At 38.9% G+C, this 27,018-nt stretch overlaps 3 protein-coding genes and 1 long non-coding RNA gene across 6 annotated transcripts; 3 read left to right on the top strand and 1 right to left on the bottom strand.

Moving 5' to 3' along the window:
• The first annotated feature begins 763 nt into the window (after nucleotides 1–763).
• Nucleotides 764–4,250, top strand: LOC311253738. The gene is made up of 6 exons (XR_014621849.1): nucleotides 764–1,740; nucleotides 2,026–2,227; nucleotides 2,356–2,472; nucleotides 3,554–3,753; nucleotides 3,850–3,997; nucleotides 4,085–4,250. It is a non-coding gene; the product is annotated as an uncharacterized lncRNA (long non-coding RNA).
• Nucleotides 4,251–6,546: 2,296 nt separating this feature from the next.
• LOC311253744 (uncharacterized protein) lies at nucleotides 6,547–12,421 on the top strand. 2 transcript variants are annotated; one of them, XM_084384226.1, is made up of 17 exons: nucleotides 6,547–6,631; nucleotides 6,812–6,856; nucleotides 6,966–7,058; nucleotides 7,155–7,229; nucleotides 7,958–8,046; nucleotides 8,145–8,247; nucleotides 8,369–8,485; nucleotides 8,590–8,741; nucleotides 8,896–9,042; nucleotides 9,378–9,438; nucleotides 9,566–9,694; nucleotides 9,839–9,934; nucleotides 10,061–10,158; nucleotides 11,429–11,504; nucleotides 11,719–11,870; nucleotides 12,102–12,212; nucleotides 12,355–12,421. In XM_084384226.1, exons 1-11 carry the CDS (start codon nucleotides 6,611–6,613, stop codon nucleotides 9,635–9,637), a joined length of 975 nt encoding a protein of 324 aa, XP_084240352.1. In that variant the 5' UTR covers nucleotides 6,547–6,610; the 3' UTR covers nucleotides 9,638–9,694; nucleotides 9,839–9,934; nucleotides 10,061–10,158; nucleotides 11,429–11,504; nucleotides 11,719–11,870; nucleotides 12,102–12,212; nucleotides 12,355–12,421. The 2 variants fall into 2 exon arrangements, with proteins under 2 accessions (XP_084240352.1, XP_084240353.1); XM_084384227.1 differs by lacking the exon at nucleotides 10,061–10,158.
• A 287-nt stretch (nucleotides 12,422–12,708) lies between these two features.
• LOC311253740 (uncharacterized protein) lies at nucleotides 12,709–19,340 on the top strand. Its single transcript, XM_084384219.1, has 15 exons — nucleotides 12,709–12,885; nucleotides 13,754–13,920; nucleotides 14,019–14,241; nucleotides 14,455–14,527; nucleotides 14,615–14,889; nucleotides 15,277–15,360; nucleotides 15,449–15,528; nucleotides 15,889–15,966; nucleotides 16,090–16,295; nucleotides 16,411–16,510; nucleotides 16,611–16,773; nucleotides 16,876–16,973; nucleotides 17,223–17,370; nucleotides 17,660–17,786; nucleotides 18,451–19,340. Exons 1-15 carry the CDS (start codon nucleotides 12,853–12,855, stop codon nucleotides 18,801–18,803), a joined length of 2,208 nt encoding a protein of 735 aa, XP_084240345.1. The 5' UTR covers nucleotides 12,709–12,852; the 3' UTR covers nucleotides 18,804–19,340.
• Nucleotides 19,341–19,515: 175 nt separating this feature from the next.
• Nucleotides 19,516–23,806, bottom strand: LOC311253737 (uncharacterized protein). Of its 2 annotated transcripts, none has more exons than XR_014621848.1 (6): nucleotides 23,138–23,806; nucleotides 21,904–22,160; nucleotides 21,707–21,798; nucleotides 21,503–21,613; nucleotides 20,421–20,697; nucleotides 19,516–20,171 (listed from the first exon to the last, which is right to left on the bottom strand). XR_014621848.1 is itself a non-coding variant. In XM_084384218.1 (6 exons), exons 1-6 carry the CDS (start codon nucleotides 23,785–23,787, stop codon nucleotides 19,935–19,937), a joined length of 1,413 nt encoding a protein of 470 aa, XP_084240344.1. In that variant the 5' UTR covers nucleotides 23,788–23,806; the 3' UTR covers nucleotides 19,516–19,934. The 2 variants fall into 2 exon arrangements, 1 of the variants encoding a protein (XP_084240344.1); XM_084384218.1 differs by having other exon boundaries at nucleotides 21,904–21,949.
• Nucleotides 23,807–27,018: the final 3,212 nt, after the last annotated feature.

Here is a 27,018-nt window from a genome sequence, read left to right as displayed (position 1 = left end):
AAGCCAGTATTGCAAATACTGGTGAAATGTGGTCTATATGTGAAGATTTAATCAACATCCTCATACCCAAATTTAGCCTTGTTCTAGCCTAGTCATCAGGTTTGCAATTGACGGCTATTACATGTTTATTACACAGAAAGTTGCTTGCTGGGTAGTGTATACAGCTCATCCACCGCCTCTATACAACCCCCAATATCAATTGCCTTACGTCATACCACAAACGATATGAATCATAGGCTATGTAGGCTATAGCAAAGTAGATCAGCGCTAAGCCATTAACCATAGTTCAAGTGTGTTGCGTGAGGTCAGTACGTCTACCACTCTTTGATACCAGAGACAGTGTTTACCTGATGACTTGAAGACATAGCTGGTAAGTTTTGCTCGCATACAAGCTCTCACAAGGAAAAAAAAAAGTGGTTTCCATGATTTTACAGTATTCCTTACAATATTTAAGTAGTATGCTAGACTGGCAATGGAATTACTCTAACTGAAAAAGTCCGAATCACCTTGTCATAATTCTACAAGCAAGCTTACGTGAAGCCATTACCGAAGTTTACAGCCAAGTTGCAGTTGCTGTGTTCGAGTTGGAATTATAATACGTTACAATAAGTTGAGGTGAACCGTTCACTTTTTCATAAAAGCCTTAAAATAGGTGGTCAGTTGTATTGTTGTGGCCCCTCAACATTTTTAGAAATGGTGCCATCGAAAAAACGCGTAATGGCGGTTACGACGCTTTTTTTTTTCTAACAACTGTAGCCCACCTGCCAGCCTGACCTTCCAGTCATTGCAGGCAATGAAAGACAAGGGATTAATATCACAGGAGTGGTCTGACCAGTGTGAGAGCATGCATAAAGCTGCCTTAGAAAATGTAGTGGACACAGTATACCCCCTCTTTTATGGTGACATGGGATACTCCAAAAGATGGGTGTTCTTCTCTATATACACTGGCCAGATGGATAACTGGTGCAAATGTGGGCGCACTAGAGTAACCTTTGACTCAGTGTCTGGTAAGTGGAACTGCCAGTGTAGAGGGACTGGGAAATCACATTGTTGTCTCCACCGCATGCTGGCAATGTGGTGGATCTTTCAGGAATCCCCAGATCTTCTCCTGCCTAATTCAGACATCCTGATAAATGACATAGACGATCTGGAAACAGAAATACACATGTTGGAAGCTGAAATTTCAGCGTATGCCGAAAATGACAGAAATGTATGTCAAATGACCAACTATTTGTATACTAAAAAGAAAATCCCACCACTCCAGGAGCTACCAGTGGATCTCAGAAGTAAAGAGAAGGATCCCCCCAATGTTTTCTTTCCAGAAGAGACCACTTGCCCATATTGTCCGGGACCCACACCACCAGATCTACTGCCCTACAACATTATTACCACTCAGGCAACTGTTTATGGCTACACATACATTAAAAAAAGCAAGTGATGTTGATAGTTTAAAAAACATGCATCTGTTTCTGTCTGTCCTTTCTGACTGTCTGTCTGTCTGTCTGTCTATCAGTCATTATGTTACACATACTGTACATATTAAGTCTTCATCTGTGTTTGTTTGTCATCTTGTTTTCATTTGGCCCTAAATGATCTACAGGTATCTCCGTGGCCATCAAGCAGTGTCCCCTATGCAAGAACCATGTGCGTTTTCAGGACTACAAGTCTGGGTTCCACAATTTCAATGACCGTGTCTTCCTGACCCTCCCGTTATGTGAACTTCTGCTTTCTGCATTGACCGTAAGTGTTAATGTTTAGAGTGAAAATCTTTATTGAACGTCATCTGTCATGCAAATAATGATGAACTACTGCCAGGGGCCTTTGTTCTTTATTTTAAGCTACTTTTCATTGAAATTAGACACTATATAATGCTTTACGTGTTATGACATCATTAAATGTACTAACTCTCTATTTTAAGTAGTCGTTGAGGTTATTGGTAACAGAAAAGTTATGTCTCAGGACTGTTGTGTGTGACAACAGCAATTGGATGTATTTTTTTGACTCAGGTTTTTATGCATTTCTCAGAACAAAACCGCTCCTGGTCGCATGCCGTCAACCCTGTCATTCTTCAATGACAACCGTTTCCACCACCAAACTGTTCGAAGAGCTTTTCACCACTTTCTGTCATTGACAGACTTCAGATTCATGTTCAGTTGTTACCAGTGTGGGGACTGCCCTCCAGTTGTTATCGCAGATGCAAACTGGAAGGTAGCCTTTGACATACCAGGTGAGCCTGCAGTGTATACATGAACATCTAACTAAACTTAGTGTTGTTTGCAATTATGCTAATTATCAATAACAGCTATTGTTTATATCATTCTACACTGCTGTTGCTAATATGATGACTTTTTGCAGTCTCTACATTAGAAGAGGCCTGATCCAGAGGTTCTCACAGAAGAAGACCTCAGCATCAACATCAACAGCGCATGGGAACAGCTAGACAGTAAATGATCGCCGAGGGGTTTATATCAGGTTAGTTTATTGCATTAGACATTTAAAGTTCCTATCCTAGGCCCCATAACCACATTTACATGACAAGACAAAAATGGCTCAAGGAAAGGGGATGGGTTTGTCAAACAGAAACTGTTAACATTTGATTTACATTGTTCTTGTACGGAAAATTGAAAACACTTTTGGCATAACTTTGATTTGTTTTTATAAGCTACAAGTGAACTTTTGTGAGGTAATTATTAGCTTATCTGTGTACCTTCATATCAATCAATTGCCTATTCTGAAACGAAAACTGGAAAAAAGAGTGTTCTTTTAATTATAGTTTGTCATCTAATTTGAAAAAGGGAGATATCCTCGCGTTTTCACAAAATACAATAGAATTTGGTAGAATAAGACTAAATTTTTTTTATCACTCACAACCCTCATTTTTCTTCTAAGTATGCATCCAAAAGAATTGAATGGCCTGTACAGAAAATTCACACTGATCTCTCATCACTTGCCTGTGGCCAAAATTATAATCAAAGCTGGACAGGACTATACATACCTGTTATAAAAGTTTACCACATTGTTGCTCGCTTATGCCACAAGAGGGAGTATACCCTTAAGTGAGTTCTGTCCAGAGTAAACTGTTATTCACATAATTCATTTGATATAAAAAGTGCATACAGATCACAGCCATCAGTCCACAACAACGATCATGAATGCTTCCAGTACACTTTTTGCTAGAAATGCTCATTTAAAATCAGCCCAATTTCATATTTTGTAGTAATGAATATAGGACTTTTCTGTTGGCTTACTGCACATGTACTGATTTACATTTTATTTTTGGGACCAAGGTGCTGTCTTCTGTGTTGTTATTTCTTTGAGGGGATTTGTATGTTTTCCCTCATTTAAAGTCACTTATTGTGCATTTTAAGTTTTGTCAAGGTAGCCAGGACTGTGAGTGAGCTAAAGAAAAAACACGTTATTCAGAGTAACCGGAAAACAGTATAATTGGACATACATATCACACGCAGTACACAGGCCTGCATATCTATAAATTACATAGAGTATGTTGTTAATGTTAATGAAAGTTATTTTTATCATTTAAAAATATCCCCAGGTACATCAACTAGAAACCCATATGAGACCAAGACATCATACTCAACATTGGCTCCTTGGATGGGGGAGGATGTTAGAAAGGGGGACATGCTGCCAAAAACAGAGGCAAAGAAAGGCATGAAAAAAAGAAAAGAAGATTCAAAAGTGCCAGCAAAGCAGTTGGATGAAGACACGATTCTGTCCCTGCTTGAATTGAAGAAGGTGTGTTATATTGAAAATGTCAGTAGTTATTTTCGTCATTTATATTGTCTAAACAATGTAATACAAAAAAACTACTACTGTCCAAAACACCCACAGCCTCTAAAGAAAGACCTGCAAGAGGCCTGTAATGCACTTGGTGTCAGTGATGAGGGATCTGTCACTGACCTCGTGAACAGATTGGAGGAGCTCGTCAACTTCAAGGAAGTGTACCCAAAGCTTTTCTTGAAGCTGCAAAAGACTGGAGGTTAGACTTCAAAATGAGATATCTTTAAAATGATTATGTGTCGTTGGTCTTTTTTTCTATGTTTATGCTTTCTTTTATTATTTACAGGTGGAGTACTGCATTTCTCTTGCCCTCATGGAGTGGTCTACTATTTGAACTTTTTGTTCTGGACTGAGTCCGCTAGGGACCATGTTGATGGTTTGCTTAGTTTTAAAGCATTCCCAACATGCTATATCTCAGATGTGTCTGGCCAAGTTGCCAGACACATGAACAATCGAAGCAGGGCGATTGTGTCCACCAACCACAGACAATTTGGCAAGTGCAGCAGAAAAGAAACTCGAAATTGAAATGGCCTGGGTAAAAAACCTCAGTACACATTCCCCCTTACAACCACCAACAAAAAACGATGACCGATGGATACTGCCCCATCCAGTTACCAAAACCACTGAGAGGTACGCATTGTACGACCGTTTCCACCAGAAGAGACCAGAGGAAAGTTTAAGGAGTTTGAACTTGTGCCCCAATTTACGCTCCAAAATAAATTCATCTGTAGCAGAACAGCTGAATCGCGAGTTAGCAGCTACCAGGTACTCGCTCACCCAAATGAACGAGGTACATTTCAAGCAGACAGTGAGGATTTTGTTGGAGATGCACAACTGCTGCATTAACAACAAATTCCTTGATGACATCAGAAAACTGTCATCCGTGCCCCTGACATTGGGTCCGCTGGGCACACTGGTCTTCAGGTCTTCAGGTTTGTTTACATGTTTTCAACAGTGGTCAAATCAAATCAAATCAAATTTTATTTGTATAGCCCAAATTCACAAATCACAGTTTGCCTCAGAGGGCTTTACAATCTGTACAGAGACGACACCCTCTGTCCTTCGACCCTCGATTCGAGTGAGGAAAAACTTGCCCCAAAAAAAAGCCCTTTTAACAGGGGAAAAAAAAAATGCGGAAGAAACCTCAGGAAGAGCCACAGAGGAGGGATCCCTTTCCCAGGACGGACAGACGTGCAATAGATGTCGCATGTACAGAGCAGATCAACGAGATCACGATGTATACAATTATAATGGATGGTTGACAGGAATGAAAGCACATAAAGAGGCATCACAGCAACAACAATGAAATGCACATGGAAATGTGATTACTAGTGATAACAGTAGTAGTGGTTAACGGTAAGGATAGTATGTAGTATTGCATTACAATAATAGTAGTGGAACGTATGTAACAGAGATATGACTAATATTAGCGACAGTAGTGGTGGGTGTCAGGCAGGGCCATGGCAGTAGGCGCATCCATAATCAGGCAGGGCCATAGCAGTAGGCGCATCCACGATCCACGAACCGGGCGCGGCCAGGATCCATGGGAGCCTGTAGGACTAGAGAGCACAAGGACTCCGGGGAAGAAGTGAAGTCAGTGACATGCAGAGATGGGGCATGTATACAGGCATAATGTATACAGATGGAGAGGAGAGGAGGAGAGAGAAGCTCAGTGTGTCATTTGTCCCCCGGACTAGGCCTATAGCAGCATAACTAAGAGCTGGTCCAAGACAGGCCTGGGCCAGCCCTAACTATAAGCTCTATCGAAAAGGAAGGTCTTAAGTCTACTCTTAAAGGTAGAGAGGGTGTCTGCCTTCCGGACCAAAACAGGAAGATGGTTCCACAGAAGAGGAGCTTGATAACTGAAGGCTCTGGCTCCCATTCTGCTTTTGGAGACTTTAGGAACTACAAGTAAGCTTGCGTTCTGGGAGCGCAATGCTCTAGTTGGGTAATAGGGTAGTATGAGCTCCTGGAGATATGATGGTGCCTGACCATTAACAGCTTTGTAAGTGAGGAGAAGGATTTTAAACTCTATTCTTGATTTCACAGGGAGCCAGTGCAGAGAGGCCAATACAGGAGTAATATGATCTCTTTTCTTAGTTCCTGTCAGTACACGTGCTGCAGCATTCTGGACCAGCTGGAGACTCAAGTGGTGTGTTTAGTATATGGGAGTAGAAATATAGGAGTTGTATTATAAAAAACATTGTGACACTATGAACCACCCGCACAACTATGACAGTGAAAAACTAAAATTCTGTATTTCTGTGATCACAGCACACAGGATGCAACCTATTGCATTGCTCTTCCATTATTTAACAACCGAGGACATGCAATACACCCTTACATTATAAATAACACCGCTGTTAAGGAATAGTGCCTTTATACATGTGTAAAGACCAAATAATAATATATGGGACACTGCCACTTCCACCGCAGTGGGACACTGCCACTTCCACCGCCACCTATTGCTGTTCCAGCAGACAAGGTCCAAGACATCACTTTTCAGGCCAGCAACTACAGCATATCTGAAGAGGACAAGGTTAGTAGCTGCATCTGATGTTTTTCACATAAAAACAGTTTGAAAATCGTACAATGTGAACATAACTTTTCTCATTTTGTACTTCCATAATGATTATGAATTGTATAAGCTAATAGAAAACACTGCTGTTTGTAGAGCACTTTGAAAAGTCTTCTAACTGGATCTCGGGTCGAAAATCAAGTTTTGACTAAAATCGGGAGAAAGTTCCAGATTTCAATAAAAGACATTAAGAGTGTTTGCCCTCTGGATTTACTGGACGACACCTCATGGACGATGCCGTGGCTGACAGATGATGTGAGTATGACAGTACTGTTAACATTATTAAATCTATTAAGACGTATATGTTTACAGTCAGACATGCAGTCTGACTAAAGATAAATGCTGTGGCTCATGTCAGTGTGCACTCAAGTGTGTGGTGACAATTTTTATGTGCTAAATCCTGCAAAAACTGATATCACCATCTTTTTTATTCAGGCTGTCAATTTCAGAGTGGCACAGATTACACGGGCCTGCAGTAAGGTAATATGAAGTACTTGTGTGTATGCTTTTGTCAATTCTGAACAAACACAACATCCTCAGTAAAGGTAGGAGACAGTAACACTTATAAATCTTTATCCCCACTGCACAGTCTGTGAGTTTGGCTCACTTTGACAACATTCTGTGGAGTCGGGACTGGATAAGAAATGGCCATGTCCAGGACAAAACTGTCAAACACTTAAAGGTGGGTTTGCCATTCTTGAAAGATGTATGTCTTTACAATCTGTCTTTTTAACATGGACATTTAATACTGAAATCGCTATTGTCTCCACTGCACTAGACTGCAGACCGAATATTTCTGCCAAGGCTTGTGGGTCACAGCACTCCTGAGACTGGAAACCACTTTATCCTTTGGGTAGGCCAACATGACAGCACATCAACCATGTCATAAAAATGATGTTAAACACATGTATATCACTATAATTATTCAAAAGAGATGCTTGGACCATGTTTGCTGCAGCAAAGTGTTAGCAACATGTTAAATTTGTGTGTAATTTTACTTCAAGAATTAAAGTGAACAGCAGGTAAACAGTAGCCAAAGTAGTATAAAAGTTATCACCCAAACATGCATTCAGAATGAAGAATGCAATAAACATATGATGCTATATTTGAAATACTATGCAAGAAATGTTTAACACTTATATTAATAAATAACACAAATAATAAGTGTAATGTGAGACATTTTATCAGTTACTAAAGGGGAGTTTTGCATTCCCCCATGGTAGTTGAGCTCATATTTGACATGTAAATATGCATTTTTATCTTTTAAGAAGACAATCATATTTACTCAAGTCCAGCATATAAATATAGGTCTCACACAGTGGACATGCTGCAATAAAAAAGTCATAGAACATTAGGTAAGAACATTTGTAATGATGTACTGTATAATTGATATGTTATTTTGTATAGCCTTAATGGTGTGATAAGACAGAGACTGATGGACAATATATAAATGTATAAATGCACCGATAACTTGGTTAGAAAGTTATCACTGTGGCTATCAAAAGCATTACTTTTTCTCTGTAAGACAAAACAAAAGATGTAACTGCAGATATATGTGCTTCTCGTATCTTTATGACTTAGGTACTAGACTTCTCAAACAAAGAATTGAGATTGTACGATTCTTTGAGGATTCAAACAACAATGACAGATGACGACATGGCTCTTCTGAGGTGAGAAGTGAAGACACAAAATTCAGAGGGTGGTTCAAAAATTTAGGCAAGGGAATTACTGTCATAGAAATGTGACCCCTTATGTTTTGTTATCAAAGTAATGTCTTCAGAAACCACGGAGGTCTCAAGGGATGGAAGGTCACATTCCCAAAGCAGTGGAGGCTGAGAGACCATGATAACTGTGGGATCTTTGTGTGCTCGGTAAGTAAACTGTTTCAGCTTTGTAGGAGCTGTCATCATTTGTAAAACACACAAACAGGATGACAACAAGAAATAACTGTTTTGTATGCCATTTGTGACTATGTTTTTATCCCAAAAAAAGGCAGCTGAGAATGAGGTCCAAAACAGAGATGTCAGCAATGACGATCTCTCCCTCAACCAGTGTCGAACTCTAAGAAGACACAATGCGGCTGAGATGATAAAAGGCCTGAGTGTTCAGGTCAGATATATTAAACTTTTCGCTTAAAGCCAATGTTTACTCAAAGAGAATTCAGAGTAATGTTATTTATGTTTTTATTTTTTTATTTTTTGTCATTCACACAGACTTTCCCACTCACCAAAGAAGACCTGGAAAAAATAAAATTTGAGGAGGACAGGATTCAGCAACAGGAAAAAAAAGCAAGCGACTCCAACTGTCATTGCTTAGCCTGGGAAAAACAAGCCTGCGTGTTTCAGCGGGTAACTGGCTCAAAGAGGTATTGAAGAAAGAAATTGAACAGCAATACGCAGCATTTGTGTAATGATTAATGCCAGGTGTTTGATACAAAAGTAGAGCATAATAAAGGTGTCTACAGTTTTAAGATAAATATAGTCGAATAAGCTGATAGACTGTTTCGATTTGTCTTGTAGAACACTCCACAGTCAAGTGAAAAACTTTTCTTGGCTCGAGTGTAAAAGCTGTGGAGGTTGGATACATTTTGAATGCGCAGGTGTGCAAGGAGACTGGACCACCAGAGAGTTCCATTGTGGTTGTGATCGCGACATGACTACATATCTGTAAGTATATGACACATGCTCATGTTCCATTAAATAACCTAAAAAAAAAAATTAAATAAATAAAAAAAACCTAATAAAATATCTCAAATAATTTGCTGTAATTTTATCGTTCTGTCATTACTGTATGAAATATGACCATAATTTGTTGAACAGTGATGTTTTTAAATTGTGCTAGTAGTACGGTACTTTAGCAAGCTGACTTTCAAAGAAATTACAATGTTTTTAAGTGTTGTCCTCCAGCTCAAAAGTCAATTAGGAACATTTTCTCAAATACATGTCTTTGCTATATTGCAATTACAAGCCGACCTCATAGTTCATGCTTTTACTTCTTGCAGGGATAAAGATATTGTGGAATCCACCCAGGCAGACAGCATTTTGACTGACAAAGAGATCAAGGTATTACTGACAGATTTCCCTTTTTGGGTTTGGGGTTTGGTTTGAAAGAATAATGACATCCTTTTTCAAACCTGACATGTTGCTTTTTAAAGGTATTTGGACTGATTAAACTATTTTGTATTCTCAGTGTTTGGAGATAGATCTTCTGTCAGGTCGCATTCTGTCAAACAGAATGTACCTGTTCAGGAACACAGGATAAGACCCAACACTGAAAGCATTCTATGCTGACCACCTGTCTGTTTTTGACGACATAAAGGTAAAGATTATACATGCATGTAATGCTAATATATTAATAAACACCTTACAAATGAAAAAAATAGTTCATGGTGTCTCTACGTATGAAACGCATACAATATGAAAATAAAGGCAAATATTAATGTTGTCATTATCAATATTTCAGACAGGAGAACTCATTGTCAGGTTAGAAGGGCTTGTTGCCAAACAAGTGGCTGTTGCTGAAAGAGATGCCTACTTAATTGAGGTCATTTTGCCAGAGGTAAGTACAACATAATTTTTTGTATCCAAGTTAGACAAATAAAAAGTTAATTATTTCTTGCCCGGGGGATTAAATGAATTGTGACAATAAAACCACAATGACAAATAAAATAAAAAATTGTTCCAGGTAGTCATCGAGTGGCTAACACAGCGGTTCAGCATCTGCCGGTATGAAGCAGAATGTATTCTGCTAAGTACCACCTTTTTGTGGAACAAGATGGAATGGTAATGTATTAACATTTAGAAACAGTATTTGCAAGTCAGGGTTAGGGTTAGGGTTAGGGTTAGGTGAGTGGTAAAGCATAGGGCAATATTTCAAGTCTGTCTTCTATTTATGTAGCGTTACCCATCCAAATTTGTCAAATCAAGTGGATATTTGATAACAGTAGTCCATTTTTGTATAAAAACATTTACTGTGTAAAAGTGTCAATATATTTTTTTAAAACAACAGAACGTCTAAAAATGGCACAAAAATACACATCTCAAAATAAAAAACATTTTGAATTTCTAACAGAAGCCCCTAGAGCAATTTTGAAGAAAATAAAGTCTATGTCATTTTCTAATACATTAAGCAATGACATTATTGCAGCATCACAAATGTCACAAATTAGTATAGTGATCAACAATCATCCCGTACCACGAGATCTCGCGATATAAAATCGTTAAACTATTTTTCGTGGAGGTTAAAAGCTGTCTCGCGATATGAGTAGCTACAGAACAAATGCAGAGCGGCAGCTCGTATAACGGAGTCTGACGTTCAACTGGCAACATTTAGAGTGCTTGGTGGAAGCAATAAGCGGCACACGGTGACAGACAAGACGGGAACAACATGTAAGCACTATTATAAGCACTAATACTACAAAATAGTGCCGTACACTGCGGCTAACACGAGCACTATGCAAAGACACCCACAGATAGCATAGCCGAAGTTTTACAAGCATCTGCGAGTGACTGCGAGCTTCAGATGCTAAACCATGGTGTTGCTACTGTGACCGACAATTTACGCAAATTGTCGTTGTAGTTGTAGCCAGCTGTCTTTATCACGCTTGAACAAAAAATGTGTCAGTCTGTGTTTGCACTTTAAGTATTGAGAGACTATTATTATTATTATTATTATTATTATTATTATTATCTATTAATTTCTCATTTGAATTTATGGAAAGGAGTTCAGTAACAAGGTCACACACTAGAACTGAAATGACGTTCATTACAAGATAAGAACTATTTAAAACATTTCACGATGGATCAGCATTGTTTTGCATTTTGTGCAAACACTATTTTTCCAGTCACATATTTCATCATTGAAGTTGTCTTTGCAAATAGTGTTCAAAAAACGTCTCATTCTCGTGAACCCAAAATCATGTAGTGTCTCTGTCATGAGCTGGGTGTATCATCACACCACTGTTTTTCAACTAATCACGAAAGAGTTCAAGTGCTGCAGTTACATATTCAAGCTTCCACAAATAAACTTAATGCCTTTTCCATGACTTGGCAGGTTGGAAAGTGGAACTGCCCCAGGTGCCAAATGTGTGCAGACAACAGGAGGGCCTCACACAACGCACTTTGAGGAGGTACTTTATTATTCAATGATAACTACAATTTTTACTTGCATAGTAATTACCAGTCATAAGCGATCATCATCATTCACTGACATTTTGTGCAACCCAACACATCCACATATATGCCAAAAGGTACAAAGTACATCAGTGTTCTAATTTGGATAAATACTCAAGTAAAGTTTTGGTGCAGTAATTTTTAAAATTTTATTTGAATTTGTCTGCACAGCTTTCTGATGAACTTCTTGTGGAGGTGTTTCTGGAAGTCATCCTCATGGAAGGAGATGGCCATCGCAAAGATTGCACTTGTATGCAAGACGTTTAGGGACATTGTATCAAGTAAATGGTTCCGGAAGAGAGCACATTACAGATGGCTACAAAGTAAGTAACAATAACGTAAGCAAATGTATATACAGTGCCTATAAAAAGTATTCCCATAAGCTTTGGCTGGTGAAGAACCCGGGCAACAGTTGTTGTATACAGAGTCTCTCCCATTTCAGCTGCTGAAGCTTTTAACTCCTTCAGAGTAGTCATAGGTGTCTTGGTGGCCTCCCTCACTAGCCTCCTTCTGTGTTTTAATTATGTATTAATGTGTTGTTTTTTTCTCAATAGGTGTTGTGAATCTTCAAAAGTTTTCTTCTGCTTTTCAAGAAGAACTCAAAAGCATGTACACTATTGAACCTTGCACTGCCTGTGGATTGCTATACAAATCCTTCCCTGGAGGTATAAATGCCAGTTTTCTGATTCATAACAGTGCGCTCAGTTGCAGTTTTTTGGCTTTGTTGAGCTACATTTCATATCAGCAAACACCTGTAATGTGTTGTAATGTCAACCTTAACTGTTCATATCTCTCTTCTTCTTCAAGGATATATTGGGCAAGGGAGGAGAGTATGGAGCCAGAACGGTGACTTTAAAATTTGGCATCCAAAAAAAAACTTGGCATTGAAAACAAAACCAGTACTGAAAAAGGAAACATTGGCATTGAAACATTTGTATTGAAAACAGTTGTATTGGCATTGAAACAAGTATTGGCACTGAAAAAGGAAACTAATTAAAATAATTAAAATCTGAAAATCTTATTATTTTATTTTATTGGGATTTTTTGTATTTTTCAATGACAATCTTGAGATTTTTTCTTCATGTCACTTTTTTTTCAGTGACAGATTTTTTTACAATGTCAGTATTTTTTCAGTGTCACTGATTTTCAGTTTCAACTTTCTGTCACTGTTTTGGCGTCGAGAGGGAGGGGTCTGAGGGGAGGGGCAAGTAGAGCGTGGTTTGCATATAATTTGCATATCGGCATCCTGAAGAAGTGCGCAACCCGCCATCAGCCCGAAGCCTCTGGCATGGTGGCATTGCTAAAATGTCCAGTCCACCGGGAACTTCCAAACCGCAAGTAAGTCTGTTTTTTTTCTCTGCTATTTACATGTTTATTCACATGCAACCTGGCCTGTTTGGTTAGCTTTTAACGGCCGTTATGTTGTTTTTGTAGAGGTCCGCTGGAACATGTAAGTTTCTAACATTAGCCGTGTTGGCTAACTTAACCTGTGGTTAATGCAGGATCAAAAATAAACACCCGCCAAGCGCCGAACACGGCTAAAAGTCGGTTTTGGCAGAAAAATAAATTAATGTCATGTGTCACCGGCCTGGCGGTAAATACTTGTTGCTGCCAAGTAATAATACATCACAACAGCGGCTAACAGTAACATAGCCTGGGACGTTAACATTGACATGATAAACAGCAGGGCTTCGGCTGTGTAGTTAAGCTACTGACATCCCCAGCACACGCACACACACACCATACAGAGTCTCATCTTTGAGCCGCTAGCTCAGCTTCAACGCAGGTATGCCACAATAACTCTTACAAGGGCCGCGAATTTGCTTCTGGTGACGATAAAAATGTTCCAGCGGACTCTGTTTCCAGCGCGGTCATGGAGAGTCTGAGCAGCTAACTTACTGAGCTGTGACTACCAGCTCTGCTTTTCTCAGTTTACCTGCCACTGACAGATGAGCCAGAAAGTTAAATGTGGACCCTGAGTAAATGGTAGCTAATGTTAAGTCTCCAGCCCTGTGATGTTTTGCCGTTGTGTTTTTCACAAAGACCCTGGCCGAGTGAAAGTTAACTTTAAACGGCTGTTGTGCTGGTTTGGCAGCGGTCCACTGAAACCAATGCTAAGTTATTAGGTGTTGGCTAGCTAATCTGTGGTTAATGATAGTTAGCGTTAATTCTCCAGCCCTGTGATGTCTCTTTTCTTTTTCTTTAGGAGTTAGAGGCCAGTGTTATTGCTGCTGCACAAGGCCTCATAAACGTGCTAACGCAAAATATTCAGCAGCATCACACCCCAGCACAGCAGAATCCAGTGCAGTCACATGAGCAACAGAATCGACAAGCACAAACAACAAAACAAACAGTGCAGGAGGAGATGACCAGGTGTTTAATTTATTTGTGATCATATGTTTGACTTATTTGATGGAAAATTATATTTCATAATGTTGATTTATTTTCATCTGTTAACCTCCCACATGCAGGTCATTTCCTGGCTTCTTTACCAAAAGGAAAGGCAAAAACCGCTTTTCACCCTTACAAACCACTCAAGGGAAGCCGAAAGTCTGTAAGCCATTCAGTGTGTATGTATATTTGGTGAATAAGGGCTGTACCAGCACGCCTTCTGCACCTGAAGAGCTGGAGTTGAGCCAAGCAGGGTTGGGGAAGAGGTCCCTCACTTTGACGGATGATATGAGCCATGCAATGGTATTGCAACCACTCTTTAAATTTAAGTTAATCATAATTTTGGCATTACAGTCCAACTGCATGCACACTATTAAACTTGTCAATATACAGTAGTTATTGTGATGCTATTACTATACAAAACAATTTAAAGTATTAGTTATAAATACTTTTATTCGTTTTATTATACTGTCCTTTTTTAACCGCCTTTTCCCATTTCTGTTATTGATTTCTCAGGTAAATAAAATTCTCATTGAAGAATATCCCAAAATGGAGGGGGTGGAAGGGTGGTTGTTCTACAAGGCTTCAGGTGCATACCATTTTCAAACACCTTTCCTTTGGATGGTGCAGGAACACCAACATTCAGAACTCTTTCTCTCACTTTCTGTATTTGCAGGTGGCCACGGTAGAAGAAAATTGCTTGCCATTCCTCCTGATGTAGACGGGTATACAGGTAGACTGATTCGCAGTGTTTCGGGTGCTGGGAAGACGACCATGTACATTGTTCCACTGCAGCAGGACCTTGATCTTACTCCACTGCCATCTGATGCCACTGAATTTCAAAAAATGCCTAAGGCTGCATGCCAAGTGTGCAAAGAAAACATGCCTCTGCATATCCTAGCATTGCACATCGAGGGTTGTATGGAGTCTGCAGCAGATGATGATGATGAGGTAAATGCATATAACAGAGAAGATATGGCGAAACAGTACATATATTTGGGAATCACAGTGTAATAAATGGTAAAATACCATCACATTGTTTTGTAGATGGTAACACTATTTCATAACACATAAAACATATCTCAATATCTTATATATAAACTATACTCCTAACAATGATACATTTGAACTTTACGAAGCAAGAATTAAACCCTGTACTGTAATAATTCAGAACATCATGAAGTGCTCTGAGTTCCTCAGATGTTTTTTATAGACAGTTGAGATAATACACTGTTTGCAAAAAAGTGTCCGGAAATTTTTATTGTTTCTATGTATGTCGTAGCATTGATTATTTCTCCTCCTATGTATTTATGGATACAGCTGTTTGTTACTTTACAGGACTGGCAGAATGAGTTCGAGGTTCTTTCTGTCACAAACTCACCACTTGCGCACCCTAACAAAGAGTCCAGAGATTGTGGCCAGGTAATGATTTTGAGCTGATATCTTGAAAGATATGTAAAATTGCAGACAGAGACCTTGTGCAATTGATTTGAATATCTGTTGTCTACAGGATAGAAAGGAATGCCCTATATGTTGTGGCTGCTTTCCATCAGATGAAATTGTTCTGCATGCAAGCCTGTGTGGGGAAAGGTTTGCCATTCTATCATGTTATCATACATTTTATTTCCCCAACATATTGTCTTTGTTAAAGCTGTGTCTCCTTGTAATATATCTACTATGCACTATATCAGGGATTTGGGATTAATTTAAATATAATTTGCATCTTTATTTTAGCCTTCATAATGCACAAGAAATGCTGTGATAACACAAGAGTGTAATGGCAAGGTTACTCAATGGGCATCTAGGTTGACACATAGGTCCAAAATAACATCAGTAGAATGCCTTTTTACCATTGTTTTTCAGGTGTGCTGAAACATAAACATTGATATATTATACTGAATATTACATACAAATTGAATGTTTTAATGTGTTTTTGTTGATCCTTGTCAGTCTACAGGACATGTTGAACTACAGTACAGACAGCTGTGTGCTACGGGAGGGAAGCGTATCTATGGCCGATATGTCTAGGTGATTTTTTACCCCCATCTTTTTTCATCAGTCATTTGTTTTCCTACGGTGTCATTAAATTCAAAGTTAAGTAATTGATTTTTCTCTCTTTTTTTTTCTTTTTTTCTTGCTGCTTTTTAATAGTGACGATGATGTCCTCCAGTGGCTTGCAAGCCAAGTAGATGCAAGCAAAGATTTTAAGATCTGCATCACCCGGGACAACCTCGTCCAAAGAGGCCTAATTCAGTGGCAGAGACAGAAGAAGGGCTCCCCTGTCAACAAACTCAATGTGACTTTCATTGGCGAAGCTGGAATCGACACTGGAGCATTAAGCAAAGAATTTTTGACTGGTAATGTATCTTTTATGACAATCTCTCGCACCAAACACTACTGAAATCAGGTTCATAGGTACAATATTTTTTTATTTACTGAACGGTGTTTTCTGTCATCATTTATTGTATTTAGAAATGATGCATGGCATTGAGAGGCGATTGTTTGAGGGCAGTGGCAAGAAGGGAAAGAGTCCTGTCTACTCTATGTGTGACCTAGAAAATGGTTTCTACAGGTTTGCATTGTTTCCTAGTTATCCTACATTATGCAGTTTATGCAAGTAAAAGTAAAAAGTCACAATTACAATGTCTGCACTGTTTGTTGATGACATGCAGAACTGCAGGAGAAGTGTTTTCTGTCAGCCTAGCTCAGGGTGGCCCAGCACCATGCTTCTTCAGAAATTGGTGTTACCAGTTTCTTGCAACAGGGGACTTTGATGCTCTGCAGCTGACCAAAGATGATGTGGATGATCTTGAATATGCCTCACTCATAGAAAAGGTGAGTACATCTGCTATGAACAACTGTGCAAGACCATTAAAGGCTTTTCTTAGTGTACAGTATTTCATTGCTATACTGTTAATAAATTTGTTGTAATTTTAGGTGGAGGCAGCAACTGATCTGACACAGTTGACAGATGAAATCGTGAGTTGTGGTTACACTGGTTTGCTAAAGATGGACCGAAAGGACAGAATCATAAGGTCCGTACTTATTTTCCAGAGTACAATTTTTATTTTTATATAATTCATTTTGATGCACCCAGCATCAGTAGCCACTATAACAGAATAGTATTATTACTGTTTTTAGAAATGCAGCATTTGAACTTAAAATATAAATTTGTACAGCCTTGTCTTAGTCTTAATTTAGTTGTGTGGAAAAAAGCATGTATTTCCCTTTTGTTTATGGGTCTTCTGCAAATCAAGACAAACTTTGTTCCCTGTTCTCAATAGAGCCATTGTTCTGCATGCTACAATGCGTCTGACTCCTATGCTTCAGCAAATTAGAAATGGGATGAAGGTCTACAACCTTCTGGATGTGATTGGGAAGCATCAAACTCTCTGCTCAAACCTGTTTGTCCCCAAAGAGGACGATGACAGAGTAAGGATTCTGGGCATTAAATCATCCAGATTTGCTTTACTGCTATGACTTGATAATATGCTTAGAAACCCTACAGGATGTAGTAGTAGAGCTGCATCTCTTTATGATTGATACCATTATCTTTTTATGACTTTCTGTTATTGCTTTGCTTAACCTTTTTTGTTTTTGAAGAATACAAAGTCATATGTAATGTGGACCTGTGGTCTTTTTTCAAAGTTTCTATGTGTTCCTATATGTGTAGTCAACCCTCCTCCTTTTTTCCCCCCTTTTGCCCCCCCCCCCCCCCCAGCCGGATGCTGATTACATAATGAGTATCCTAGTGCCTGAGCTGAGTGAGAAGGGAAGTCCAAGGCAAGCAAGAGAAAATGCCATCATCAACTTCCTCCAGGACTTTCTACAAGACCTGGAAAACACAGGTTTGACTTAACCTGTCTTTCTCACATTTTAAAGTACTATACATATTTGCCATGCAAACAGCTGTTACCTAAAATGAGTAGAGCAGAATATGATTCCATGTACATGACCTACATTTGGCACTTATTATAGCACTCCACCAAAAAGGACCATCAATAGATTTCCTTTTTAGAAACATTAATTTTGTGGGTAATGGCGGGTGGCAATGCTTATGGCAAAATGGTCCAGGTTTTGAACTTCACTAGAGCCTTTCTGGACTTTGCCCTCCACAGCCCAAAGACGTAAGTAATAGATCAAAATACATGTTTCTTAAGAAAAAAAAAAATTCCCAGAATGCAGGAATATTGTTTAAGCTTATGTGTCCCCTCCAATGTTGAATGGAAACATATGCCTGTGGTGACAACATAGTACACTACAAATGTAATCAAAAGATTTCATACTGTATACCTGGTATTCTTTTGGATTACATTATTCTAGGACTATTCCTACCTTTTGTTTTTATCTTTCAGTTATGTCAGTGTATATTAAATAGAAATGAATGCAGTAGGGTTAGTTGAAATAGGCCTTTGGGATTAATCGTGCAAATTGGTAAATAGGGTTGGCTTCTTGCAGTGTTGGATTTTTACTCCATTGTAATGAAATACTCTGATTTGTTTTATCATGCAGATCAGAATGAAGACCAGAAAATGTGTGAGCCTCTGACCCAAGAGGAGCTGCTAAGTGAAGGGCACTGGAATCAACAAAAGCACGCAAGCCTGTCTGTCCCAACAGTAATGCAGTGGTTAACTGGACAAAGGCACAAGCCCCTTCTTCCATCAGAGAGGGCAGATTTTAAAATAAATCTAATATTTGAACACCACTGTAATGAGAAAATGCCTGGTCACCACATTTGTTTCCCACTTGTAAGTGCCTGCACAAATACAATAACTATTCCTGTCGAACATATGAAAACATACACAGAGTTCAGAGATATAATGACAGTAGCAATCAGAATGGGTAGAGACTTCGGTCGTGTGTAGAGGTCATGTTTTGTGACCACTGATGTTTACTTGAAAGTCAGCCAGTATTGTGAATTTTTTTTGGCATTTTTGTTAAATCTGTTCAGTGAGCTATTTATTGTTCTGTGAGAGTCTTAATAAAAAAAATACAGATAGCAAATACAGATAAGTCAAACCATAAAAACAGCTCAATATTACGGTTTGGTTCTTCACACTTGATTCTCCCATTGCATTGTTTTTTTAGTTTGGGATCACTGCTAACAGTTTATTTGAAAAAAGGTCATTTAAGAACTCTGTATTTGCATTTTGTTTACAGCGCACTGACAAATGTACATGTAATGTAAAACCTTGAAATGTGATGCTGTTCCTCAAATTACAAGGTTACGTGTACTATTGAAAAGTTGAAATTGTTCAGTCTTCCACATACACATTAGTTTCAACATGTGTATGGCAAATTCATGTCATTTAAGTGAAATCAACTTTGTGGGGGTTTGGATTTTTTACTAAATCGTCAGCAAAAATTAACTTGACAACAATAAATATGGACATAATGCGGTCTGTGGCCTTTATCATTTTTTCATTGTGAATATTAACTGAAGTGTTTTACTTGAGTATGTCTACAGTATTATGCTGTAAAATGGAACTAATGTGCTGTTTTCCACTGAAAAAAACCCCCAGCATTTCACTGAAGAGCCCAACACAATACAGATGCACATTATACAGCATGAAAGTGTTCAAATTCACATAGCTTTATTTTAAATTCTTCATTACCAAGATATCAAACATGACATACTGAGTTTGGTAGATGTGTAATGCAGTGCGAGATAACTGTCTAATGGTATTTAAGACGCCAGTTTAAAATATCTGCATACACTAGATTTAAAAGTTTGGCCAATAAAATTGTGGGAGGTTACATTTGGTTGTTTAAAACAAGTAACAGCAGAATAAAACTGGATCTCTTTTTACCATGACAGACTGAGTTGTTTATATACTGCATAGTAAAACCTATATATCCTAAACAATCTCCACAATAGTTCTGCACAAATACCTATTCATGCAAGCAATTACAATTTCATTTGTCTAAGAATCAGAAACAATTTTTTTGAAATCACAGAAACTGTTGAACATCTATTCTATATTGCAGACTGCATGTTATCCTGCAAAGTTTGAGTGAAATGTTACATAGTCAAGCGCAGCCTTGTAAATGTCTCTTCCATTGTCCTGGGAGGGAGTGATAGGATTGATGGCTGCCCTCAGTCCAGCCATAGCCTGTGGCCCCAGAGGGCACTGGATGGGTGGTAGAACTACTCCACCAGCAGCAGCAGCAGCAGCAGGAGCATCTTCTCTCAAACTGTCAGGGTTGAAGTCCAACAAGTGATCTTGCAAATCCTATAAATGGCAAGTAATTTTGTTATAACACTTGCCTTTTGTATACTTCACACATTTGATCTTCAAAGAATTCATTTTAATTTGTTGAGAGTACGAAAATACTGAATATACATTGTCGTTAAAACATTTTTTGACTTCTGATTTGATCTATTTTTGCATTATTTGTCACAATTGTTTCAGATCTTAAAATATGAGACAATGGGTAAACCTGATTAAACATAGCTTGGATTCAACATTTTTGAGGTCTACCTCTAGATTCTCTGGAGCAGCCACAGGATACTGGAGAAATCCAATGGTCCAAAGTTGATTGGGAGTCAGGTTTTGTTCCGTACGCAGAGGATGGTTATCCCACCCAGCTGTAAAAGTGTCTAGGTCCATTTGGAGGCGTGGTACAAATATGTACTGGGCACAGAATAACTGCAGGCTGTTGGAGGGATCAAGCAGGCACTCCTCTTCAAGACCATGAAGTAGCTCATAATATACCCTTGTTACTGCCATCCACACGTCACGCCATAAGCGCTCCACTCTTAAGGAACAAAAATACAAAAAGTGCACCGTATTAATATTAGAATCACAGCCAGGGACACTCAAAATGTAGGTCAGACTTGGTTTCTCCTCTCTGCCTGCTTGGTGAACTGACTGACGCAACTGTCTTGATATGGATGCACTGCTATCCATTTCCTAGGTAACCCAAGGTTGAGATCATCTATATTTTGTTTCATTACAGATAGACTCTCTGTAGAAAGTGTTGCATGTATTGTAACATAATAGATTGCTTCTCTATTTTTCTCTGCAAAACGTTGAATGGGTTGCCAAATATACCCGGGCTGGCCATCCATATACCTGGGTGGCCCGCCCAAGTAAAGTCTATATGTGGGAAACATTGACTTAAGTTAACTTAGGTAAGCATGGTGTCTTGATTTGAACAAAAATCCAAGACTCTTCACGCATGTATAAAGTGGTGAACAATAACCTAATTTGGACACAGTGCATCTCTGTAGGCCTACGAAGGATAAATGCTTCCTGTGAGGATGTATCCTTCAGATTTGGTTTGGTACTGCAGTGTTCACTCTGTATTACTGTTGCAAGTCTCCCCGGCTGGCCGTCAATAAGAATTGACTTGCTCCCAAGAATTTCTATGACAGAAATCATTTTTACATAAATCATTTTTGGTGAAGACTGTTTACAGCGAGTCTGTGGATTATCCAAATTTACTAGGACAGAGATGTTGGTGTTACGGTCTTTGCAATGCAATTCTTTAATGCTTTAGGCATCAAAAAACAAATCATTGGGTTAGGGTTACTTAAAAGAAACACAACTTTGATATTTACCTTTGATTATGCACACTTTTCCCAGATATGTAGCTTGCTCTGCCACAGCCACGAATAGTGAACATGCATTGAGCAATGCCGACATTTTCAACCCCTTGGTCTCCTCTAACTCTAAATTATGACATAAGAAACAGAGATAAAGTCAAATGTTTTCAGTCAATGAATTTTGACAAAAAGACAATCATGCTCTTGCTGTTTTCTTACCTTAATGGAAAGCCAAACTTTTCAACTGAGCTCATGAAGAAGCCAAGTGCTGTTGATGCCTTGTTATTATTCGCAGAACCCAGGTACATTATCTAGAGTATAGTGACAAAATACTTGCGTGAATGTGCCACACTAAATAGAATATGGTAATACTAGGCTCAGCCGCATTGCTTTTTGAAAAAGTGTCAAATGTTTACCTTTCGTGAATAACCATCAATTCCAGCGAAGATAACAATACCATATCTGAAAGGAAAAATAAATTATCAGAAAGTGTATCAACTCTTAAAATTATAATAGCTCTACATACACAAATCATTAAGTGGGTCAATTCAGATTTTCATACAAGGTATTTCCCAGGTTTTCAAGTTTCATGTTAACTTACCATGAACCCATGTAACATTTAGAATCTTTTCCCTACAGAATTGCATGTTTCTTTTCTCACTGTGCAGTTATACTGTCAAAAAAAAGTTATCTTCATGATTCTGCTTTAACCAAATTACAATAAAAAAAATTAGGGTATTCAAAAAGGTTTAATCAGCAAAGATGGGCAGCATCCTCCGGTATATTTTCCACAATATTAAATGGATGGTTTACTAGGGGGGTATACAAGACATCTACCATCACTTTATTAAATAATTTCTTAATTAATTAATTTCACACTGTCCAAAGAGGACTACACATTCACTGGAGACAACTGCAAAGACCTTAAAGAAAAACTGTCAGTATTCAAGATGATGTTCTTGAGATGGTCTCATAGAGTGAAGTCCAATTATTTGTAAAAGCTGCACTTTAGATGGGACATCCCCCTATAATATGATGAAATGAAACTAGCCTCAGTGTGTAAATGACTGTTTTTTCCCTCCTTTATTTCATGTAACAGTTAAACCAATGTTGTACACATAACCATGTTTCATTATGTGTGGCACAGTAGACTTTTTCCTGACTGTATGACATCCTCATCCTGTTTTTTTATGGTAAACTACTGCATTTACTGCCTAACGCTGAATTAAAGAACCTTAAAGAACCATGCTAAAATGATCAAGGCTTCTTCAGGAATGTTCTTAATTTACAGCATGCATGCTGATCCACACAGTGTGGAATGGACTAAGAGTCACTAAGCAACAATCATTAAATAGCTACCCATTCACATGTTGAAATTTTATAGAATGGGGGCACAAACTAACTGTATGTGCAGCTTAATTAATAAACTGTATTACAAAAGTTTGTTTTGTTGTAATACAGCTCCAGCAATCTATAGCCTATGTTGTAATAGCATACAAAATCTACCAGCATCCTTCAAACATGAATAGAACTTATTTGTAAAAGCTCAAGCAAGACTCCCTCTGCAAACAATTTCAACATTTATACATATAAATATATGAACATATTATAACAATATTCTTGTAAAACATAACAAACACACACACACACCTGATAAGTTTGTGGTTTGTGTCCACGTGGACCAGTGAGTGGGGACCCTTGACAGAATATGTTCTTCTAGCAACACAGCCTAAACGTGCCATTCTCTCCAAGATCCCTGCAGAATCCACCCTGTGCATGGATGCTGAAACCTGCTCCCATCTGACTCGGTGTCCCATCGCTTGCAGTTCGCCCTTCATCATTCTATAGCCTATGTGCGGCATCCTCAATTTAACTGAGCGCACAAGATTGTCCAGCTCCATATCTGTGATATTGCTGTATGATCCCGTAACTGATAGTCCATACTCACGCATCCGCCGATATACTGTCCTTTTGCAGACACCCAGGAGCTTAGCTACACAGGGGATGGACAACTGCATGTCGATAAGGTTTTGGAGACATTCTTTAGAAATTGCAAGTTTTGGCTGTCCCCTACCACCCCCCAGAACCTCTACATAGGTGGCAGCTGGATAACTCTCCTCTTGTAAACGAAGAAGTCTTAATAAGTCAGATAAAGCACGAACAACATCTTGAGGCAGCTCTACTACATTGGCAAAAGAGCGTAGAAGTCCCACTTCATGACTTAAAACAAAGTGCAAATAATCCAAATCCACAGGCTGACGTCGCAGAACTTCCTGAAGCCTTCTCAGCATTCTCTCCATGAACTGCCTCACAATCGAAGGTTCCTGTAATTAATATTAAAAAAAAAAAACACTAATGTGATGACACATTTATCAGAGCTCAAGTTGCCATGACAAGCTACTCTACCTTAGATCTGCCATACAGCTATAGAAATGTTGAATTGGCGCACATTTAATTAAATATTAATTACGTTTAAATCAAATAATTTAATGTTAGAAACCCCCCTTTCCACATATGAGCAAATGCAAAACTTTAATTTTGATTTCAAATTAGCTAAGCAGAACTCAGTGCAATTCATGAAATAACAAAAGATGTTATTTAAAGAAACTTGTCATTTCCTTGGATCGTCAGCGCAAAAAGCCAAATATATAAAAGTTAATAGGTAAACATATTTTGATTAACTTACCGTCATCTGTTTGGGTCGCGAATCTGCCATCTCTCTCAACTTCAACAACACCTCCCTTGAACTGAAGTAATATTCCGGGTTTGTGCTTGTCGATTCTGTTGCTCATGTGACTGCACTGGATTCTGCTGTGCTGGGGTGTGATGCTGCTGAATATTTTGCGTTAGCACGTTTATGAGGCCTTGTGCAGCAGCAATAACACTGGCCTCTAACTCCTAAAGAAAAAGAAAAGAGACATCACAGGGCTGGAGAATTAACGCTAACTATCATTAACCACAGATTAGCTAGCCAACACCTAATAACTTAGCATTGGTTTCAGTGGACCGCTGCCAAACCAGCACAACAGCCGTTTAAAGTTAACTTTCACTCGGCCAGGGTCTTTGTGAAAAACACAACGGCAAAACATCACAGGGCTGGAGACTTAACATTAGCTACCATTTACTCAGGGTCCACATTTAACTTTCTGGCTCATCTGTCAGTGGCAGGTAAACTGAGAAAAGCAGAGCTGGTAGTCACAGCTCAGTAAGTTAGCTGCTCAGACTCTCCATGACCGCGCTGGAAACAGAGTCCGCTGGAACATTTTTATCGTCACCAGAAGCAAATTCGCGGCCCTTGTAAGAGTTATTGTGGCATACCTGCGTTGAAGCTGAGCTAGCGGCTCAAAGATGAGACTCTGTATGGTGTGTGTGTGCGTGTGCTGGGGATGTCAGTAGCTTAACTACACAGCCGAAGCCCTGCTGTTTATCATGTCAATGTTAACGTCCCAGGCTATGTTACTGTTAGCCGCCGTTGTGATGTATTATTACTTGGCAGCAACAAGTATTTACCGCCAGGCCGGTGACACATGACATTAATTTATTTTTCTGCCAAAACCGACTTTTAGCCGTGTTCGGCGCTTGGCGGGTGTTTATTTTTGATCCTGCATTAACCACAGGTTAAGTTAGCCAACACGGCTAATGTTAGAAACTTACATGTTCCAGCGGACCTCTACAAAAACAACATAACGGCCGATAAAAGCTAACCAAACAGGCCAGGTTGCATGTGAATAAACATGTAAATAGCAGAGAAAAAAAACAGACTTACTTGCGGTTTGGAAGTTCCCGGTGGACTGGACATTTTAGCAATGCCACCATGCCACAGGCTTCGGGCTGATGGCGGGTTGCGCACTTCTTCAGGATGCCGATATGCAAATTATATGCAAACCACGCTCTACTTGCCCCTCCCCTCAGACCCCTCCCTCTCGACGCCAAAACAGTGACAGAAAGTTGAAACTGAAAATCAGTGACACTGAAAAAATACTGACATTGTAAAAAAATCTGTCACTGAAAAAAAAGTGACATGAAGAAAAAATCTCAAGATTGTCATTGAAAAATACAAAAAATCCCAATAAAATAAAATAATAAGATTTTCAGATTTTAATTATTTTAATTAGTTTCCTTTTTCAGTGCCAATACTTGTTTCAATGCCAATACAACTGTTTTCAATACAAATGTTTCAATGCCAATGTTTCCTTTTTCAGTACTGGTTTTGTTTTCAATGCCAATTTTTTTTTTGGATGCCAAATTTTAAAGTCACCGTTCTGGCTCCATAGTAGAGGAGAGAGTCGTGGGTACTACAGTGAGCCACCTCACCCAGGGTTCTGTAGCCATACCTGCGCTCCGACAGAGGAACCAGGCGATTAAAACGGGTAGGAAACATTTGTGCACAACTGGACACAACCTGTTCAAACTCCTCCCCTCTGGTAAGCGCTGTGAGCTCTGTACGAGGAACCCAGTGGTAGAACGAGTACTGAAAATCTGTGTTAAAGTATGAATACAGTTACATTACTAAAATATTAAAACTAAAACTCAATTTCAACTTCTGGTCTTAAAATCAGAATCAGAATGAGAAAGAAGTTTATTGCCAAGTAGGTTTTCACATACAAGGAATTTGTTTTGGTCTCGAAGCTATGTGTGCCAAACAATAAACAATAAATAGACAACATGATAACGAGACAGACAGAACCATAAGTGATAACAAAGTGAAAGAGATATGGTGTCAGTGGGGGTCAAGCAAGAGGTAAGAGTCATTTTCAGTGTCAGTGTCAGTGGGGGACCGGGCATTGTTTTGTGAGGCCAACTGCAGTCTGCAGCCAACTGCAAAAAAAATCATACTTAAGTAAAAATACTAAGCATTCTTCTCAAACGCTACTCAGTATGAGTTGCCTTTTTAGCGGTTGATGTTTCACACATTATCTATAGCATGCACGCTGTTCAGCCCAGTGGTCATGGTCACCTCTCCAAACCTGTGCCTGCAGCAGAATTTTTGTTTGTCCACATATGAGGGTTTTCATTGGCCCAAAACTTCCCACAGGCCATGACTGTGATTAATAGTTAGATCAGTCACAGTGTCAATAACCCTCTAACACCAAAACAACCATTTCTAGACTATATTTTTGTAGTTTGAAGTCACTGTTTTTAATATGCTTCACACCTGTTACCATTATCCTTTCAGTGTGTCATTGTCAGGCTTAATGAATCTCTCATCCCTAGTGTAGTACTAATGGTTCATTTGTGTTCTGCCAAGAAGAAAGCAACGAACTAGACTTTTTTGTAAATTTTCTTCAAGCTTTTCTGCAAGCTCTGTTTTTTTCTGTCCCCCTCACTCTCTCTCATTTCTCTCATCTTCCTCCTCCTACTTTCACCAGGTCTCTCTGCTGAACCATTCACCCTTCAGCAACTAATCGTTCCTGACCTGTTCAACAATGGTTATCTGTGTTATGGAGAGTTTTTGACAATAAAAAATGACTACACCCTCTAATGTTTGTTACGTATTTACCCTGTCCAATTAGCCTAAAATACTCATAGAA

Source organism: Pagrus pagrus (genome assembly GCF_965226575.1).
Source record: "Pagrus pagrus genome assembly, contig: HAP1_SCAFFOLD_40, whole genome shotgun sequence".
Lineage (NCBI taxonomy): Eukaryota > Metazoa > Chordata > Actinopteri > Spariformes > Sparidae > Pagrus > Pagrus pagrus.
The sequence above is the reverse complement of the archived record's forward strand: the minus strand, read 5'-3'. Positions and strand labels throughout refer to the sequence as shown.